Source organism: Drosophila eugracilis, unplaced genomic scaffold (assembly GCF_018153835.1).
Source record: "Drosophila eugracilis isolate 14026-0451.02 unplaced genomic scaffold, ASM1815383v1 contig_513, whole genome shotgun sequence".
NCBI classification, from domain to species: domain Eukaryota; kingdom Metazoa; phylum Arthropoda; class Insecta; order Diptera; family Drosophilidae; genus Drosophila; species Drosophila eugracilis.
Window position 1 is genome coordinate 321,865 of NW_024573387.1, and position 20,838 is coordinate 342,702.

Consider the following 20,838-nt stretch of genomic DNA (forward strand, 5'->3'; position numbering starts at 1 on the left):
CGAACGAGCCGCGATTTGTGGTGTTTTGATTCCGCTGCTGGGAGTGTTTGTCGATATTTGAATTATTTCCATCGCCACTTGCCCACCGGGTGGTGGGAGTGGATGATGATGATGGGGCTGTGATTCTGTTGTGGGCCACTTTTGGCCACAATTCTGTGGCCAGTTCTCCGTGCTCCGTGCTCTGTGCTCAGTGCTGAGCTCCACAGGCCCATCCCGAATCCGATGGTCGCCCGTTGTTGTAAATCAATTGGACGCTGAGTGCCCTAATGTGCTGTCGATGGGTTTACAGTCCGTCAAAACAGTTACCATGGACACGGGGCACTGCATCATTGCCACCAGCGACCTATTAGCGAGTGCTCCAAATAAACAATCAATCTGGAAAGTTTTTAAGTGCCTTCGCCAGAAACAATAAAAAGTGCAGTAGCTGTGGAATTGGGTATTCAGGCTCTTAATGACATTGCTATGAGTTAGTATTACAATGTTGTGGTCCAAAAATATCAACACTTAAATGGAAGAATTAGTATGTTAATTTTTGAAACTAAACTTAAAAATTAGCTAAATGAAACAATATTTCAAGTTTTAAAGTGTTTTAAAGAAGTAAAAAGCTCAATCACGTTCCCTAGTTTTATAGTATGTAATAACGATTCATCCAGCTCACCTTATTAATACATGAATATCAAAACAAGATTGACCTTTGTGGTATTAATCGTAGGAAGTTATATAAATACTCTTCAGATCATCTACCTGTGCCAATCTAAGCTAATGCTCGATTAATATAGTATATCTTTATATACAGTACAGTTCCATTAAGTGACTGCCAAATTTAAACCTAAACATTCCACAGAGGAATACTAGTTCCACCTCTGAGCGGTTCCTAAGCACATCTCATCGATCACCTTGCTGCTCTTTGCAGCCAATGGGCTCAGAACAGAAGCCTTCGTCTGCAAGAGGGAAACCTGTTGGGTTGCTTTTGCGAAGCCACAAAAAGAACTGAAATTGTAACAATGGCAGCACAGTGATCAAAAGTTACAGCCCGGCAATGTATCAATGTCAGAGCTGGGCTCTGGAGATCGGGGAATGGGGTCCACCTCCTCCTCAGACGGCAAGAAGCACTTCGCCCATTGGCCAAGGATTCCGATCCCATTGTCTCGTTCGTTTTCGGGGCCAGCCCAGATGTCAACTTTTTGAGATGTTACCACTGGGCCTGGCTCGTCTTATTGGTGGATCCACCAGTGGATGGCCAGGTTGGCCATTGTTTACTCGGCATTCTCCTCTTCCCGCGATCTCTATATGGACTTGCCTCGTTGTCGCTGTCGTCGCCGTGTCAAAAGCGGCAAGGAACCGCGAGGCGAAACGCAATCCCATGCCAAACAAAAACACTCCATAAGGAATAATAAACAAATCATTTCGCCAGCACCAGCGTAGACAGTTGGCCAGGGAATTCTTTCGGCTGGGGCCACCCGCACACGAGGCGATATTGATTCGATCGCAGGGCTGTCAAGCCAGTTGCGAGGTGGGTCCACCCCCAACCTCCTCTTGTTGCTCCTCATCATCACGCTCCACCCTTTCCAATCCAATTTCCAACTGTGAACCGTCGAGGCACTTGATTTGAGTTTTCATAATTGCATGTCTGCGACGGGGACAGGAGTGGGAGCGGGAGCGGAATATCTATCCAGTCACTCACATGTGTTTACTTGTATGTAATCTGCAACTGCTCTCAGCCTTAACAGCAGCCGTCATAATAATAGGTTCTGATGTCTGAAATGTGTTCAGAAATATTTTATAAATATAAAATCAAATATAGTAGTGGATGATAGCAAAAAATGAAATAAGGAAAAATTAAGTAATTTAAAACCTATTAAGTGATCGCGAAACAAGAAATCTTAAGTAATATATCAGTTTAGAAGTACATAAACAGGCAAAACCTAACTTCATGTTTCTAAGATGTTTTAGGAAAAATAAGAGTCAATTAAATTAGAGTTGTAAAGGTTTCTATAAGAATTAAATTTTTAACTTGATTTTCTTTCATCTATTTAGACAAATCTTAAAAATTAAATCACTGTCAAAAAGAAGAAATTTGAAATGCGTAGAAGGCGGTCACTCTAGCATGTGTAACAAACAGTCACACTAGCTTATCTATACACTCTTAGTTGTAAGTACAATGTATTCCTCTCCCTTACTTTTGCATAAAGATCATCCTAACTACTACTATGTGGGTCCTGTTCTCACGAACAGCAAATGTCACCAATACATGTACGAATTAGGCTAGGATAGAATAAAATAACGGAAAAAGAATACTTCGGTCTTGACTACAGAAGAGATCAGAACGTAAATAAAGACCCCAACAAATGCCAATTAAAAATGCAATCAAATTGAGATACATACATATATTGAAATTAAACAATATTAAAAGATTAGCAAAAGAAAAGAAGATAAAAAAGAAGGTAAACATCAAATTTATGCTTTAGATGATGCTTTATCGACCAGTTTAAGCTGTTGGTAATACATGTATATAAACATATTATAAACTACATATATTTATAATACTATTATAAGTATCTAATTAAAATATAATCACCGAAGAGCAGACCTTGAACCCCTACTAACCCTACAAGATTGTAACGCAATGTCGGGTGCTGTTGGAAATAGATCGCGAACATCTATCAGGGATGCCTGCCAAGAATACCAACTGCTGTGGAGCGCCCAGCGGCATCCGTGACCGGCGAAAGAAGTGAATGGAGTGGGGCAGATCCGCAGATCCGTTCCGCAGGGAGAACGTATTCTGGCCGGGACTCATGCGAGCCTGTTGTTTGCCAGAATGGAATTGAGTATCGCAGCTGCTGCCGCTGCCGCTGGAAGCGCGATCTCCGAGTTGCTTATTTTAGTTGGGCAGACTGTCAAAGATATCCCAGCTTGCGGCGGAGACTCCTCTGGTGGGGATGCTCGCCGATCGGCTGATTGATGATTTGTTTGTTTTGATATATGCCAAAAGGGGCAGGAGGTGGGGCAGGGATCGCTTCGCACCCCGAGGAAAATAAATTACGCCAATATTTGTGTGCCTAGCCTGTTGAGGCAATGTATATCTGGAGCAACGCCACCCCAACGCGAAAGTGCGAACGGTATTGGTTTTTAATTTATGAATTATAATTTATTCGCCCGATTGGCAACCACATTTCGGCCGCCGCGAAAGTTTCGCCACCGTTTTGATATACAACAGCAATTAAAGTGGATCATTCTCAAGGAATGTTCCCCCACATAATCCGATGCCGAATATTATTTTCCATTACCGATCTCTCGAGTATATCAATCATTGAGTGCTCGTAAGGAGTGTGCTGATAGATGTCCAGCTATGAAAATTAAAACTTATTATTTTAAGCTGGCAATGGATTGTTTAAATTTATCTGTAGAAAGATTAATAACATTTTATATACCACTTTTAGGTATTTCTCATCAACTAATATTATTCAATATTCATATCTTCTGTCTATCCCATCCTATTCCCTCTCCCAACGGCTTTCCAATCATATTTCTACTCCTCAGATCGCTTTCAATTCCAGATACGATGTTCTTTCGACTGCTAGCCCCCTAAAAATCCCAGTAGAATCCGCCGGAGCACCCGGAACACTAATTGCTGGGGACACATTTCTTATGCCTGCCGCTGACACTGACGCCTTCTGCTGCTCCTTGGTCCTTGGCCGCTGTCGCCGTCCCCGTCGCCGTTAGCTGTTAGCTGTTATCAGCGGAATTTTAAAGCGCATCTTGACAAAAAAAAACAGAAAGAAAAGAGGGCGGAAAGAGGAATGTGAGCCCACTTTGGACACGGGCAATTCATACCGCTCCTTCTGCGGCTGCCTGCTAATTCGCTGGCATTTTCTTTATTTTAGCCAAATGCGTTGTGTCGCCCCCAACTCTTTCTTCCAGTGATGACCGTTGTCGTCTTTTGGCCATCCTCTTCTTAGCTCTTCTCCTCAGCTCTTCACGGCTTCAATTGCCGCCTCCGCGGCCGCCAAGAAATGAAATTCTTGATATCTTTTGTTTGTCCTCACGCTGCGGCTGTCCTGACGCATCTTTGTCCTTTCGCTTCCCTAATTAAAAAAACGAGGAGGCCAGATAAATTGGGCAGGTCGACGGGGAGATACTCTTACCTTCTGGTTTTCTTATAATAAGATAGGTTTATCAAAAAGAACTTGAAGATAATATTAACAATGCTTATATTTTAGAAAAAAGCTATGTTAAACTTATTTATTTCATTTTACTCACTTTTATTTCACAGATACTCTATAATGACCTATATAACTGGCCTAAGAAAGGATGACAAACTCTCTTTCAAAACTGGTAATGCCCACTTGTAAGGGTATTCAAGGGAAAGGAAAGGAAAATCCAAGCCCAAACGAGCCGAGTGACCGCACTAATTAGCCTCAAAGCCACATTTGGTATGCTTTTGATTTGTAAAAGATTTGCGCGCGATTCCTTAAAAAAGTTTTGTGTTCTCCAAGGGGGGAGGGGCTGCATTTCTCGCAATAATTACAACTAGTGCGACTCCTTTCCCGTTGGCCGTTGTCAGCAATGAAACAATTCAGTAAACATGTCACATGCAACCGAATCAATTTTCGCATCAATTCGTGGGTATTGTGTGAAATGAAATGCCATGTCCAGCTCCATCTCCAGCTCCAGAGCTAAGACCAAGTACAATTCCATTTGCCCCCTCTCCATTGTCTTCTCGGAGCGGAGGAGCAAGTTTTGGGGGAATTCCTGAAACGAGTGAAGCATTTGAAAGTAACCAGTGGAGATTTCCTCCTTCGGCTTCCCATCAAAAGTCAACGAAGGACCAAGATTGCACTGGAATTGAAATTGGAAATATATATTTTTCAGTCCTTATCGTTGGAAGCTGTGGTGGCGATTCTAAGGGGGGCTACTAACTAAAGTTTATCTTTGTTATTACTATTACTACCTACTTGTGGGAAACATTTTTTTCTTAATTTGGTCTACTTTCATCGCATCTGCATGGGTTAGAAAGCTAAAACCTACCTTGAATTCCTAAAACTATTAAGGCTAATATAGGATAAATATTAAATATGAAGAACATGTGTTATATTAAGATCCCTTCTTAATCCCTTCTTAATCCCACTAACCCCGCCCCTGACTTGCTTAGAACAACACTGATTTTTGTAGCTGTCTCTCCAGCTGGTGGCTGCTGCTCCAGCTTCTGCTGCTGCCACTTCTGCTGATGATGCAACGGATGACGCTGATGGCTTAGACTCGGACTCCAGCTCGGACTTGGCCAATGCGATTCGAGTTGTCGTCGACTGTAATTAAAAGCAGTGCCCAGCGAACAAGCTGGTCGAGAGGCAGCAGGGGAGATATCAACTCGGGGACTTGCACTTGTTTGCACACATCGAAAATTGCTCAGACACTTGATGACAATTTCAGTTAAAAGAAAAACTTGTGGCAACACATTCCGCCGGCCAAACGGATGGGGCAGTTGATGGACCAGGGGGCTCTGCGGCTCCGAGAACATTTTAATCAATGACCAACCCCAAAGACTAATAACTTTTGACCGGCATCGGTTTGCTGTGTCTGCGTCTTTGCGAAATTAGCAATAGAATGAAATCAAAGGAAAATCAAGGGAAAACGCTGGCACAATCGCAGATAGACAAGGACAAATAATGACAAGCCAAAGGTCCTGCTAACGTTAGCTATTCCCTTGTAATGGCGCCGGGAACGTGTGAATCGAGCAGCGCCAAACGAATCGAAATCAATTAGCCAATTGCACTTGAAGATGCCCAAAGGCCATTGATATTGTCCCTTCTACTGGGAACTCTTAACCCCCAGGACCCAAGCCTTGGCAGAGTTCAAGACCAATTGTTATGTGACCTGTCTGGCGCCTTGAACTGGGAGCTGAGATTGGTTAAAGCCATTAGATGATACACTAGTCAATATATACAGATGAATCCTCAGTTTTTTCTAAGTTTAGGTACGAGTTTCCATCAGGTGCAAACTCCATTTGAGGCATTTTGGGCAACCAAAAGGTCTGTGTCAGCGTGTTGTTAATTTAAGCCAATTTTAATCGCTTTCTAATCGGTATTGCCCATTCATCTGAATCAAGATTGACAATGACATGTTCCCACTTGAAGTGCCAAACCATTTACAAACCATTTCCAAAACGAAAACATTGAATTTCCAAACCAAAAATCGAGTCTAGGAGTTCTTCAACTTCTCTCGAAATCCATCCCCAAACCCCAGTTTGATGCAATTTTTATGCACAGCCAAGGACAACCACAACAACGATTACAGACAACGGGTGCAGGAGAGTGCTTAAATTATTGATGAATATGTCCCAGATGGATCGACGCCAGCTGGAATCACTCATAGCCCGGAAAACACAGGACAAAGAATAACAAGAGCGGGCAAACAGAGAGCCGAAAGCCGAAAACCAAAACCAAAAACCTCCTTTGAGGTCCGTTTGAATGGATAATGTATTGCACATCATCGTGAACAATGATTTCATGATTTCACCTCGGCCCACCACTCCATTCAAGGGTTGATTCTTTCGGGGATTCGCCCACTAATGGGTCAAGCGTCACCCGGACGGACGTCAAAGTGTCTGTAAATCACCCACAGCCCAACAAAAACAAAACAAATCCGGCTCGGGGGTTAGACACGGAGGTAATGGACATCGGCATGGACATTTGAGGTGAGGCTGGCTGACTGGCCGGCAAATACATCATGAAATGCTGACCAAAGTCTGGACTAAAAGGGGTTTAGCCCCCTGCCAACCCCTGTACTAGTGTAGTCCATTTTTTCAGCTCTGCTGTATTTTTTCGGGCCATCTCCTGGCCACCGGACTCGTCCATATAATAAAGAACGAAAGCAACGTAAATTACTCTCAACGGTATAATTTAGTTGCTTACTTCACGTCCTCATTGTTGCCGGCCGTTGTGTGGGAGGGTTATCCCATTGCATCAAAGTCAGAGACATGCACGCCAGCCAAACACATTATTCCCTGCAAACATTCCACTCTGTCTGCCGTTTGAACCTTCAGCTTGAACTCCGCCGCCAGGCCACCGATTCCTACTTTTCATTGTTCGCTCTCCAGTTGAGGGATTGGTCGTCAAGGTTGGTACACTTATTTCTAGGTAGTATATAGATTTAAAGGAGAACCAATTCTTAAGGCTTTAATGATGATAATCGATTAAACCCAAATATTTTGTCATTTACTGAGTGAGTAACCCTACTGATTCATTTAGTTTTTGTATTATTAGTATGTACTTCTATACTTCCTTATCATAGCTCATAATATTGCAATCGTAATATTAATACTTATTTCTAATACATTCACTAATTTGCATACACATGAAACCGAGAACCTTAGTCATCTGTGAACTATCCCAAAACTAAAATGACAAGCCGAATCGCACCCAAATTCCCAGTTATGGTTCTGCCTAAAGGTTAATAAAGTTCTAGCCCTGAGCTTAGTTCTAAGAGCCTCGGGTTTCAAACGTCCAGGTAATCCCCAGCATTGGCATCGACTTACCGGCCGATCTCACCTCATCTGAGGGCTTTCTAGCATTGCCAACAAATATTAAAAGCCAAAAGCAATATTCATTAAAAATGGTCATAAAAGAGCCCAACTTGATGAGAAGTTCCTCTTCGTTTTTGTTTCTTTTCAGTTTCACACTCAGAGCTGCGAATTAAATTCATTGTTCGTCAAAGGGGTTTGGGTTTGAGTGGGTTAGGGGGACGTTGGCTTGAAGTGGGAGAAGTGGGAGTAGCAAGGCTGGGCCTCGTAATGTTGTCGTTAGCAGAGCCATCGCGCTGAGCTCTCCAAACGCCGACTTGGCTGCACTGTGTGAGCATTTCATTTTAATGCGACGACCAGCCATGTGAGTGGAGGGTCGGGATCGGACTGAACGGGGAGTGGAGTGGGTTGGGTGGTCTTCTCGCTTCTTCATATTTCGTACTTGAAACGTAATTACTTTAGAAAATAATCGTTAAAAGTAATGGTCTGTATCAAATATATTAAAATATAACGCAACGATGGCGACGACGACCAGAAACAAGGACGAAACCCAGAACGAGAGGCATTGCCAGCGTCAGCAACTCGGTGAGTGGGAGGAGGAGGCGGGCGGGTCATCCTGGACGAGGGCATGGACGATGGCGGTGGGCAAGGAGCTGTCTGGCTCTGGGCATTCACACTCGTCATGTCAGGAGTCGTCAAAGTGTTCGCCAGCATTCGTACGTCAAGCGAAAGGAGCCCACGCTCGATTGGTGGCCACCGCACGGTGGTTCATCGGCAGCTAAACACTAATTATTATTATTATTATTTAAAAATCGAAAATCGGAAATTTATAACTGAAATATTTTATAAACTGATCAGGAAAATCCCTTCATATTAGAAATTTTTTGTAGATTTTTTTTAAGACTTACTACGGTCTTTAAGTTAAAGTCGAAGGGCGCAGCAGCCTCTGCTCTAGCTATTTCCTTTGTATTTAAGGTTTAATTAGTTTAATTTGTTTAATAATAAAACTATATTCAAGATCATTCTTCAATTCCACTTTTATAACAAGCTGACGCCAATCAACAAACAATATTCCAGATATATAACCTTAAAAAAGCTTAACCCTTCTTCTGCTTAAGTTTTCCCATCGTTACATTAATTTTCAGTAAAACTTTTCTTTGTCTTGCACATTTTGATAGGAATTTTCACATTTTGATATTAAGGAATGTGTAGAAAATAAATACCAATTTTGATGTGGAAAGTCAGCAGCCAATCTTCAAAGGAAATCCATTAGGTGTTAAGCTAATGACGGCTGCCTTGGACCCACTGTGCCTGGTTAGAAAAAATGTTGCAGCTGGCAAAGGGCGCTCGGCCTGGGAGCTGGGCCATCAGTTGAAATGAGTTTTTATCAACGTCTGTCTGCCGGCTATCGCCAGTGGCATCTGCTGGGGTCAGAGGCGAGTCCTGGCCACATTAGTGAGTAAAAATTTTATTGCACCTCTGGTTCTGGTGGTGTTTCTGGTGCTGTTGCTGTTGCTCCGCTTCTATTTCATTCATAATATAATTCTCAATGTCTCTCTGCACTCGGGTTGACATTAAAAAAGCAATTCGCGTTCGGCACTTCATCTGCAGAAATAGTTTCCACCTTCTCTTGTGCCCATCCTGGTCCTCCCTGCACTACCTTCCAAGATATCCGATTCATAATGCATAAGGCGCCAGCCTGTGGCATTACCAGTTCCCATTCCTATTCCTATTCCCGATCCCATTCCCATTCCCATTTCCATTCTCATTGCCGTTTTCATCTCAAGGCATCTCATTCCTATTCCAGAAGTTCCTTTGTATGTTAAATTTAATTTCTTTTGTTTCGTTACTCGCACGTCATTTGCAAAATGAAATTATTACAAAATGTTTTCCTCTTGCCTGGCTCATTTGCCATTGGTTTGGCCTGTTCCCGCCCCATTCGCCCGGCTTTTCATTTAGCTTTTGCATTTTTCCTCCTTCGGAGGCTCCTTTTCTCGTCTTCATCTTCCTGGGCAGCAACAATTCCCGCGGGCATATCATCTGCTCCATCACTGGCTCGGACTCTTGGTTTTGGCCTTAGTTCTGGGCCAGTCATGGTCCGGGCGCCCACTTCCCATCTTTGTGGCGGGCGGCATCTTTCCTTTGCCCGTTTCTTAATCATTTTTGAGTGTCTTAATTCAAGTTGTATGCTCTGCTTTTAATTCCGAGTGTACTGTGAGTGGCCGGACCCTTAACTGGCCCTGATAGTATCATTAGCATTTCTACAGCTCGTTCCCCTCACCACACATTCTGGCTTCATTAAATATTCCTCCGATTCGCAGGGGCAGCCATTTGCAGTCATTTTTAAGCGAGGAAACCCAATTTGGAAAGCGAATTGAAAGAATGTCTAATAAGAGAGAGAGAGAAAGTTGGGAAAGTGCCTTGAATTCATTATAAGATTAGATTCAATATAAGTTTGGCTTAGTTTTTATCATAACTTAAGTTTAACCTTATTATAACCTGCCTAAGAACATGATTTAAAGATCTAAACCCACTTTTAGTCCTGCACATACTCGGATAGATCATCAAGAAGAAACTTCTCCTCCTCCTCTTCTTCCACTCCTTTGTGATCTGAGCTGGCAGAGATCCCTCTTCATTTGTGGCCATGTCCGATTGGCTATCTTCAGCCGGCATCGTGATGGCCTCATCATATTTTCCCCGGCTTATATTTCCCTGCAACATTTTTCAACACCACAATGCGAGGATCGTTTATCAAGCGGCCATGCAGCCTGCAACGGGTCTGCCCCAAAGGATCAATGCTGCAAGGAGGGACAAGGCAAGAGATGGCCCGAGAGGTGCGAATAAATTACGCACATCTGTCAACTTTTGAATTAGCCATTAAGGCGCAAAATGTGCACCATTAATAACTGACACTGGAGGCTTGATTTGATTCGTGCCAGAGTGGGCCGCAGCGGTCTGGGCAGGGCCCACCGTACCGCTCATGTCCACGCGCTATGTCAATGTCAGCGGCGGACAAAAGTGGCCACTCGACGGCCGAGGAGCGGGGCAGTGCCGTTGCGCCTGTGCAGTGTCCTAATTGAAAGAAATTACTTTGAGCCGACCATGTCATTTGTCACCTTTTTGTGGTGCCGTTTCCTTCCTCCTTGCCACTTTAGCGGTGATCTTATGATTGAAATGAATACCTGTGCCTCGTTTTGGGGTGCGGGAGGCACTGCTTTACTAGAAATACATGGTAGGTAGCGAGGACACACAGGATGAATTGCTGATGGTGTTTAAATAGTAGTGAGAAGAAATAAAATATTCTTAAAAATTATTGTTTATTTGCGTATTTTATTATTTACTGCACGGACCAGAAAGTAATTGGCCTTAAAACTTTGATTAAACATTTATAAGTCTGAGCCTATTTAGAAGCTACTTGTATAGTGTAAATGGAATTATCTCATGAGGCTTTTCGCAATGAACTTCTCTGCTGTGTTCAACAACGAAGTGTTCTTTATTCCTTTATCTTATTCTATCCTAGCCTAATTTGACATTTGCTGATCGTGCGAACAGGACACACATAGTGTTCGTTAGCTTGATATTTATGCAAAATAAAAGGAGAGGAATACATTGTGCTTACAACTACTTAGTGTGTATAGATAAGCTAGTGTGACTGTTTGTTACGCAAGCTAGTGTGACCGCCTGCTACCCTCAGTTAGTATTAAGTTTAAGGGAAAATCAAATCGAATCAACCGGATTACAGTTGTTTAAACAGTTATATACACATCTTTAACTTCCACTCAAGTTTCTCAAATTTCTTGGTTATTGTAATTCGATCTATGCAGTGTAAGGGCTTATGAGTTTACTAACAAAAGCACTTTACTTTTTCTTTACAACCATATAAACAAATATATATATTGTATTGGGTTTCACCTCCATATTTACAATTAAAAACACTTTTATCAGCAGCTTAAAAGTAAGGCTTAAGCCTAATTACAAAGACATTCTAGTCTGACTGACCCATCTAATCCATAATAACCCCATAACATTCAGTCGAACAACCTGACAAACAAATGCATTCATTGATTAACCCTTCAATGCCTAGTTACCAAGCCAAACCATCATCGTTTGACAAATCAAATGCCATCAGAGCTTGGAGACTGCAAAAACTTTGACCATCAGTTGACGTTGATTTCAAATGGTGATGACACAAGCATCAACGGCAACAATCAGGCGGCTCATTGTGGTCGCTCGACACAACCAGAATCGGATGCCAACGGTCAACTGGCACAATGCAAATGGCTTGGATTTGCCTTTGGACCACAAATCGGGGGACAGGAACACCTGACCAGACGGCCAGATGGGTGTCGACTGGTGGCGTTGAAGGATTCACGATGTGACAATGTTCCACAGCCTGACATGCGGCCATAATGCGGCCGCTCTCCAGCTAAACGGCAAACAAACAAACAAACACAGAAACAAACATAAACATAAACGAAAAAAAAGAAAACTAAAACTGTTGCTGACAGCAACAAGGATAGGAACGACAACAACATGGAGCAATAAACTTGAAGTTGACAATTGTAAAAAGTCGGGGAACATGTGAGAGACGGCCTCGAAATGATACCAACCAGCAGTGATGGGAGGAAGCTAGGTAGCCTTGCTTACATGGGGACTCTTCTTTTTATTTATGTTACCAAGTATATATTATATAAAAACAGTCAACTTAGTCAAAGAAACATAATATAAAGTCTCTAAATTTTGAAAACATTTATTATTGATCTACAACCATGTACACCAGAAATCTCCAAATATTATCTAATTCAAACTCCATTTAATATTCAAATCTAGATGGCAATCTACAGGGTTCTCTTACCTGTTTCCAAAAAAAGGAATTTATAAAAGTGTAGCCATCACTGACTCACAGCAGCAACAACTGGGGGCATCAAAAAAACAAACAACAAACAACAAGCGGCAATCATAAAATCAACAACTATGAAATTCATCACCGCTCGGTGGAAAGCCTCGCCTCGTTGACACTTCCGCCTCGCTTTGGAGTTTGGACGAGTGTATAAAGTCTGAACTGGATTTGGATCGTCCGGTGGCAGTGGCAGCAACAGCAGCAACACTCAACTCTAGACAGGCGACACAGCAGCAGCATCATCATCACTCACGGACGGAACGGCAGCATAACGGTGACGGGTAAGTGAAATTAATTGCATTGTTTTTGGCCAATGAATTCCTAGTTGCCAGTTTTTGTTTTCGGCTTAAACGCCTTGACGCCTTTTTGCCAAAACACCAGCAACAACACGAGCAACAGCAACAGCAGCAACATCAACATCCACATCAGCAACCGAGCAACAAGACCAACACCAGAGCACAGGGCATCATCACACAGCGACCACAGCGCGTTCCTCTGTTCCCAAATCCATCTCCCCAATCCAACGCCCTTCCCCTTTCCACTCCTCTCGCCCAGTGACATTTTGCAGTTCATCACTTGTGATTGCCGCAGTATGTTGCACAAAACATTCAATGGGCACAGTGCCCTGAGGATTAGCCAAAAGCTTCACCAAAATGAAAGGAATTTTGACACTGTTCGGGTTTCCCTGGGAAAATCTAAGAAAAATCTTTGGGATGCAGAAGATTGATATTCACTTAATCACTTTATTACTAGCTGATTCTGAATACTATGAATGGGATTAAATAATATTTATAAGTCTTGACAATATACTCGTGTATTACCTTTTCTTAAAAGTTGCAATATTCCTTTGATTTGTACAAATATGGCAATTTTTTAAATTAAAATATAACTTAAAAACAATATTTAAGATTCGTACTTAAAGTTATCCATTCTGGTTGCAATGTGCAGCAGTTAGGATGTTTTTAGATCCACTGCTTCCCCTGCTCCCTCCCTCTTCGCCAATGGCTGTTGTCCTCATCGCTTTATCGCGCCTAGACGCAGCTCCGGCCTGGAGCGGCAGTTTCAGTGGCATAACCATGCTCATTCCCACTACCTATCCCATTCCCATTCCCAATCGGAATCCGAATCCGAGTTCCGGCTCCATCTACCATATCCTTCCCAGCTCCCCTCCCACACCACTTTTAGCCAGGAGTCTCGTGGTGGCTCTTGCTCTAGTTAGTTACCATCATCAACATGTTGACATGTCTATGACTGCATGCATCTGTGTGTGTGCGCTGACATACTGTTTGTGACAGTGTGTGTGTGTGTGTGTGGGGAGTGGAATGTCATAGGACGGGTGTGTGCTGGTGCTGGTGCTGGTGCCTGTGCGTTGCAATGCGCTAACCAAGCTCAACAGCGTTTATCACTCATGCTTATGGTCTTGTTTTTGCGGTGATATATCACACTTGACACTCATTCATTCAGTTTCGGAGTTTAGTGTTTTGGGCTCGTTATGTGCCACTCCCACTGCCTAATTCCCACGTCCTCCTCTGCTATCCACCATTTGAATTTCATCACATTCTGAGGCAGCAAAGCAAACATAAACTTCTCTCTCTCCTCTCTACCCTTTCCTCCTCTTCCTTGCCATTGTTTTTTGGCAATGGCAATTGCGTAGTTAACGGTCACACAACTATCGCTGGCACTGCACTGGAAAAAATAAGTATTACTTAGTATTTGGTATTAAGATGAATAAAGTTTCATAAAGTAATGATATAAAGACTCGTTTTGCATAGAAAATTAGAAGTTCCTACAACTACAAGCTTTACAGATCTAAGATAACCCTTTTTGTTCATATAATTCCCAACTTTTTAAGGACTTTAAGAATTAAAAAAATGAAATTACATTGAAATAACAAGAAACTAAATGGAATAATGAATAAATTACCTAAAAACTGTCTAAAATGTAGCATTATTAACCCTTTTTGGTGCCCTGCTGAAATGAGAATCCTTTCATTTTCAGATTTCTAACTTTTTTACAGCTCCCTAATAGCCATCATGTTGATGTTAGTGCCAAGTGTCCCTGTTAATTTGTTCAGCGATAGATAGATGGAACCCCAAGTCCTTCTTTTGGGCACTCCAAATGGGGCACAGTGTACGGGGAAGTGGCAATTCATCCATCCGCATCACTCACATGCAGTTTGGAGCCCAGCTCGGGGTTTTTTGTGGGTTATTTGTCTTATTGTTGTTGCACGGGCTGGTTCTGTTTGTTTTTCAATTGCTCCGCAAATGTTTATGCAGATGAATTGTATTTTGAGTTGTGTTTTTGTCTGGCTTGCTGCTCATAGACGGCTGGGCAGGGCGAGGTGGATCGGAAGACAGAGACGGCTCATCCGAAAGGGGCTCCGAGTCCTTCGTCATTTGATGGATGGTGGCACATTCTTACTAAGCTCACCAAAATGTTGCTGTAAGTTGTGGTTTGGAATCGTACGTAGCTCTGAATTTGTTTATGAGATTTTTACAGCAAGATTATTAGTTCTGCTTGAAATGGCAAACTGGTTTGAAATTCAAAAAATGTTGCCCTTTTTTAGGCACAGCAGTAAGTGATTTCAATACGCTACTTCAGCAAAAGGAACCTTCTACATGACATTTGAAAAGAAATCCAATCTCTCTATGCTAAAAATCAGGAGTATAATACAGTCTGTCCCTGAAGCTTTTCTACACCTCCCAACTGCCTTTCCTTTACCACAGCCAGCTCCTACTTCAAGGCAAATTAATTAAAATCTCCAGAAAAGCAGGGAAAAAATCACCCGCGGCTGTGCAAAATATTCGGAAAATAGCAAATAGCCAAAAACTCTGACAGATACTTTGAACCCAGAGCTCGTAAACATTTGCCAAAACCATAATTTGTTGTTTCCACAAATTGTTAGATAGATTCCATTTAACTTTTGACTCCACCTCGTACGGAGGACAGAGTTCCCAGCCAGGTAGCTGCCACTCAATCCAATTGAGTTTTCGGCTTTTCCCGTTCCTGTGTGCACACTCGGGCCAAACGTATTCGTAATTGTGTCTAAATTTAAAGGGGAATATCATTTAGTTCTGGGGGGTTTTGAAAGAGAGGCAATCACAGAGGAGGGGGCAAGGCGAAAGGGGAACGGGAAGAACTGGCGCCTGCATTTTTATGGCATTCTGGCGACGTCGTTGTCGCTGCCGTTGCCGTTGTGGTTGTCGTCTGGACGCGTCCGTCACAGCGAAAAAAGGTGTCAGGAATTTTTTGCATTCTGCATTTTTTGACAGATGGACAGGAGATGTGTGTGGGGGCATGAAAGTGATTCCGTGGAGTCGCGCGGAAGTTGCAACTTGTGATAAAAATCGTGTGTCAATTCGATTTGTGACGTTAACCGCTGCCTAAACAACAACAACAAAGCCGCCAGTTTTTGCCGGCCTGGCTTGGAAAATGTTTCTGTTGCAATAGAAAAACGGACGCGTTACATGACATTTGTGGCAGCGAATTGGCAGCTTCCACAGGCCGCCCGCTGGATGCAATTGCACAAAACTTGACTGACGGCCGGCAATTTCTAGGTGGGTGGGCGGCAACATGGCTATGTACTCTGATGGAATCAAGGATACTGGGGGGATGTAGGAATGCAGGAATGTTAAACAAATATTTAAACATCTTGCTGTAAGAAGAAAGATCCCTCTTAATCTAATGATTCTCCTTAATCAAAGTTAGTTACCAATCTACAGTAAGTATTCCTCTCTAAAGAGATTATATATTCCAAAAACGTATCGAAATTTCCGACTTAGATACAAAAACTCAGCCGTTTTCGACGTTTATATCAAATGAAAATTCTAAGTAATCCGACTCTGGACGTAAATCCGAGACGTCAAGACGGTAACCAACAATGGCCGTATTATCCCCGTTACAGGGGTTACATTACCCGGTATTCGAGGGTATCACGTGTCCAGAGAGAAGATGACGAGAAGCGGAGAACGGCCCGCCACAGGCTGATCATCCACATCATCAAGATGTGCGTCCTGCTGCTTCTCTGGGCTGCCTGCTCCAGCATTGTATTTTTGTTTGCGGAAGAGAACAAGCCGGAATCTATGACCGTCATGGTGATGCCCAATGAGACGGCTGTAAGGAAGATTGAATTGCACGGTGACGGTGTCACGGTCACACTACGTGGACCCATAGATAGCTATCTTATGAGGTTTCCGGAAGAGGATGAGGGAAAGTACGGCGTGGGATTGCGGGTGGAGTGGCGCAGCTCCGATCTAAATGTCACCCACAGCCAGACGAGTATGTGGAACATCGTCATGACCAGCGACCCCAACATGTACGACGATGTGTCCAAGACCTTAAGGCTTGAACGAGCTGGCGGGGATGGTGCCCAGGCAGTGGTGTCCCTGATGAGCCGGAGGGATTCTCCGTTATCCCTGTTATTGGAAGTAAGCACAAGCCCCCCGATTCCGGAGATAAGCGTGGTGTATGCAGGTCTCCTGATCCTTGGACTATATCTGCTGATCATTTTCGACATTATAGACCACACCTTCGCAGCTCTTATAATTGCCACCACCTCCGTTGCCATTCTCGCCATCATGAAGCACCGGCCCAGCGTGGATCACGTTGTCTCCTTTGTCAACTTCGAGCCCCTCATGTTGCTTTTCGGACTCATGACCATTGTGGACATAATGACGACCACCGGAGTCTTTGATTACCTCGTCGTCGCGACTTACAGGATATCCAGGGGTCGTCCCTGGCCCCTCATATTTTTCCTGAGCATGCTTACCGCCTTTCTCTCCGCCCTGCTGAACAGCGACATCATGGCCGTGGCCCTGACCCCGATAACGATTCGGCTGTGCGAGGAGATGTCCCTGCGCACGACTTACGTCCTGATCGTCATGGCTATATTCGCCGAAATGGGCGGTGCTCTAACTCCAATGGGAAACCCGCCCAATGCCATCGTGATTACCAATCCCGCGGTGATGGCAGAGGATGTGGATTTCGTCGATTTCATCCTTCACATGAGTCCCGGCGTGTTGGTCGCCATGTTCGTGGTCTTTGGATTGGTCTATGTGACCCACAGGAAGACGATCTTTGTGCTGGACGAACGTCAGTTGGAAGTGATGGAGAGCCGACCCAAGAAAGAGCCACCAAATGAGGAGACCCTGGCTCGCATAGCTCAGCTCAAGCAGAGGCAGCCGGGCAGGTTTTGGCTCACGCCCGTGGAAAAGTATCCGGAAACGTTGGCCGGATTGGAGGCCGACAGCAAGATCAGAGACAAGCCGCTGCTGATCAAGTGCTGCATCGCTTTGGTTTTCGTCTTTATCTGCATGATCCTGCACTCCATTACCGATGTGTTACCTGGTGCCTCCATGGGCTGGGTCACTCTCCTAGCCGCCTTCCTGCTTATTATCCTGGACGACAAGAACGACCTGAACGCCACCCTTGGCATAATCCAGTGGACACTCCTTCTATTCATCGCCGCTCTGTTCGTTTTGGCGGAGGCCATGGATCAACTGAAATTCTTCGAGTGGGTGGGGAAATGGTCGGTGGATTTCTTGGAAAGCTTACAGCCGCAATACCAGACAGCGGTGGCAACTATGATGGTACTTTGGACATCTGCCCTCCTATCGATCCTCATTGACAACGCCGCCGTCACGATCTTCATGCTGAAGCTCACCTTCCAGATGGCCAGCAAGGAAAACAGCCACCTTTCTCCACTGATCTGGGCCCTGACATTCGGCGCCTGTTTCGGGGGCAATGGATCCCTGTTTGGCGCCGTGTCCAACGAGATCATCGCATTGATCGCCCTTCAGCATGGCTACAATATAACCTTCTTTCACTTTTTCATCGTCGGATTCCCAATGATGCTGGTCATCCTGTCGATCAGCTCCGTCTACGTTCTGCTCGCGTATGCGGTCTGGAATTGGCACTGAAGTCGCGCTTTTTAGGTTTCGACTTGGCAAACGATGCTCTGGGAACTCAGAAAAGAATGTATATATTGTATATACTATGTCTATAAACATGTATTGCTTATGTGGGTGCTGCCGAGACCAATAACAGTAAAAAAACTAACTTATAGCATCTTTTTAATGAGTTTCTGAGGTGTAAAGGACATTTCGTCTTCTTGATATACCATTTATTTACCCATCTAAGCCCTCAACCACCTTTAATAAATCTCCAGAATCTAGTTTCTATTGCAACTTTATCCCCAGCAGCAATGAATCTAACAGGGGGCTTCCAATTCGGACATTCCGGCCCAGCCCACATTCTGTTATGTCACTTTCTAGTCCACAAAAACCAAAACGCACACAAGAGCACGAGGAACGTGTCCAAGTTTTGATGGCTGACAGCCGTTGGTGCTGCATTTTGGCCACAATTGTCAGGTGTCGCGATATTCCACCGCCTGTCAATCTGATTTCCGTCAGATATGCATATTCTATTGAAGGCAGAAGGGCGGCCGAATAATCGCCACCCAAGAGCAGGGAATATATAGAGGGATTTTTTACCTAATTAAGTGAAATCTAAATTGAACAAATTTCCGGTTCCCAAGCATAACGCTATAGAACAATAAACAACTATACAGAACAATAAATAAATTACAAATGAAGAAAAACTGTTAACAGATAAAAAGTTGAACGTATCTATTTTCAAAAACCGTTGTTTCATTCCCATTTGTACTAGGCGAGGTAAGACCTCTCTTTCACTCACATCCTAAGCTAACGGACGTCGTTTGAGTTCAAGTTTGGTGTTCTTCTTTTCTTACACGCTTGTTGTGATTACGCGTGAGTCGCGTATGTTCCAGCTCATCGAATAAAGTTATTTATTTATCGATGATCCTATCCCCAAAAAAATCAGTTCCCTACATTTACTTATACATTTAACTATAATGAAAAGGAAAAAACATTCATTTTTTATATATATAATAGTAGTCTTTTACCTTTTTGGAAACCGCTAAGGGCAGGGACTTCAGAATGTCAATGCATACTTTTCAATATTTTCAAGAAGATCAAAAGAAGAAGAAGAAGATTAAATTTGGCTTTAAGCCTTTAATCTGGGCAGAGATTGGACACTCTTATTTGTAGTCTTAGAAGGTTGTCTTTCGGGCTTTTTAGTGAAAGAAAATTGAATTGGGGCTAAAACTCAGTTTAAATTTTAAAATTCTAAATTTTAGCTCCTTTTTTTTACATATATACAGACTTTAATGTGTAGTTTTTTTATATTTATTAATATAAATAAATTATATGTATCCTAGATCCTAGTTTTCAGGATTATTTTTTCTTACTACAAAATTCTACAAAAAGACTAAAACTCAATGCTCTTTAAGTATCTGGAATGTCTGGAAAACAAAGCTTCGCATATTTCCTTTTTTCTTAGTTTTTCTTTGAAAAGTTTGAAGCGTCGAAGACGAAACACAAAACTAATAAAGATGCGTAATGGCTGTCTGCGCACAAATATTGGAAAATAATTAGAGTGTGGGAAAAGCGATAAGGAACTGGAAAATTGGGATGTATGTGTGGTAGCTCTAGCATTTTTAGGAAAAGATCAAAAAGATATCAAATCTCTTATGAATTTTAGAATCTTCCTCCCTTTCTGACACAAATTTGCATCTCCCTCGCACAATCCGTGGGTTTCCCGTTATCCTTTAGCGATGTGCATGCAACAATTGTTCCCTGGGTCACGCATGCCAGAAAGAGAGGGCCACGCAAAAGGGGGTGGAGGTTGTGGTGGGGAGGCCACAATAACTTTTTAGGAAAAAAACAGCAGCGCAGAAATTAATGCTCTTGAAGTGCTGGAAATGGAAACTCTTTAACAATCCTCTCTCACTCTCTTTCTCCCTCCCACACTTTGCTTCATTTTCAATTTCAATAAATAACCTTGATTTAAGCGGCAGCGACGTCGACGCCGTCGCCGGCAGCGCAGTTCGCATTTGACCAGCTGCAATACAAACACAAATGCCACCCCCTCCCACTACGCACACACATGCAACTGCCAGACCGGCCCCCACACACAAACACCTGTCACACAGTGCTCGGTCTCTCTCTCTCTCTCTCTGTGTCTCTCCATTTCTCAAATCTGCAATCCTGGCTCTGCTCTCAGTGCAGTGAACAGAGAGGGCTCATAAATCAAAACAAAGTTGCACAAGCACGGAGCGCAGGCGTTGGTGAGAGCGCTCTTTCAGGCTCGCTCTCGCTCTCGTATATCAATTTAATGGGGAAAACTGTCGGCAGTCGCTCTCTCGTACAACTCATTTTGATGGCGCTGTCGCTGCGCTGCCCGCTCTCTGCTGCCATCTCTTAACGTTTCGACGGCCGAATTCGATTCTCTGCCTCTCTCGCGCTCTCCGCGAGAGCGTGCTGATGTATCTGTATCTGCGATTCTGTCATCTCTCAATCCGTCGGTACGTACTCAAAAACATATGACGGTTGAAAAAAAA

At 43.4% G+C, this 20,838-nt stretch overlaps 1 protein-coding gene across 1 annotated transcript; it reads left to right on the forward strand.

Annotated features, from left to right (window-relative positions):
* Positions 1–16,257: 16,257 nt before the first annotated feature.
* On the forward strand, positions 16,258–18,509 carry LOC108114776 (P protein). Its single transcript, XM_017225886.2, has one exon. The coding sequence runs from the start codon at positions 16,424–16,426 to the stop codon at positions 18,335–18,337; it is 1,914 nt and encodes a 637-aa protein (XP_017081375.2). The 5' UTR covers positions 16,258–16,423; the 3' UTR covers positions 18,338–18,509.
* Positions 18,510–20,838: the final 2,329 nt, after the last annotated feature.

Coding starts and splice junctions, on each gene's coding strand:
- LOC108114776 (XM_017225886.2), top strand. CDS start 16,424: ATGTGCGTCCTGCTGCTTCTCTGGGCTGCCTGCTCCAGCATTGTATTT.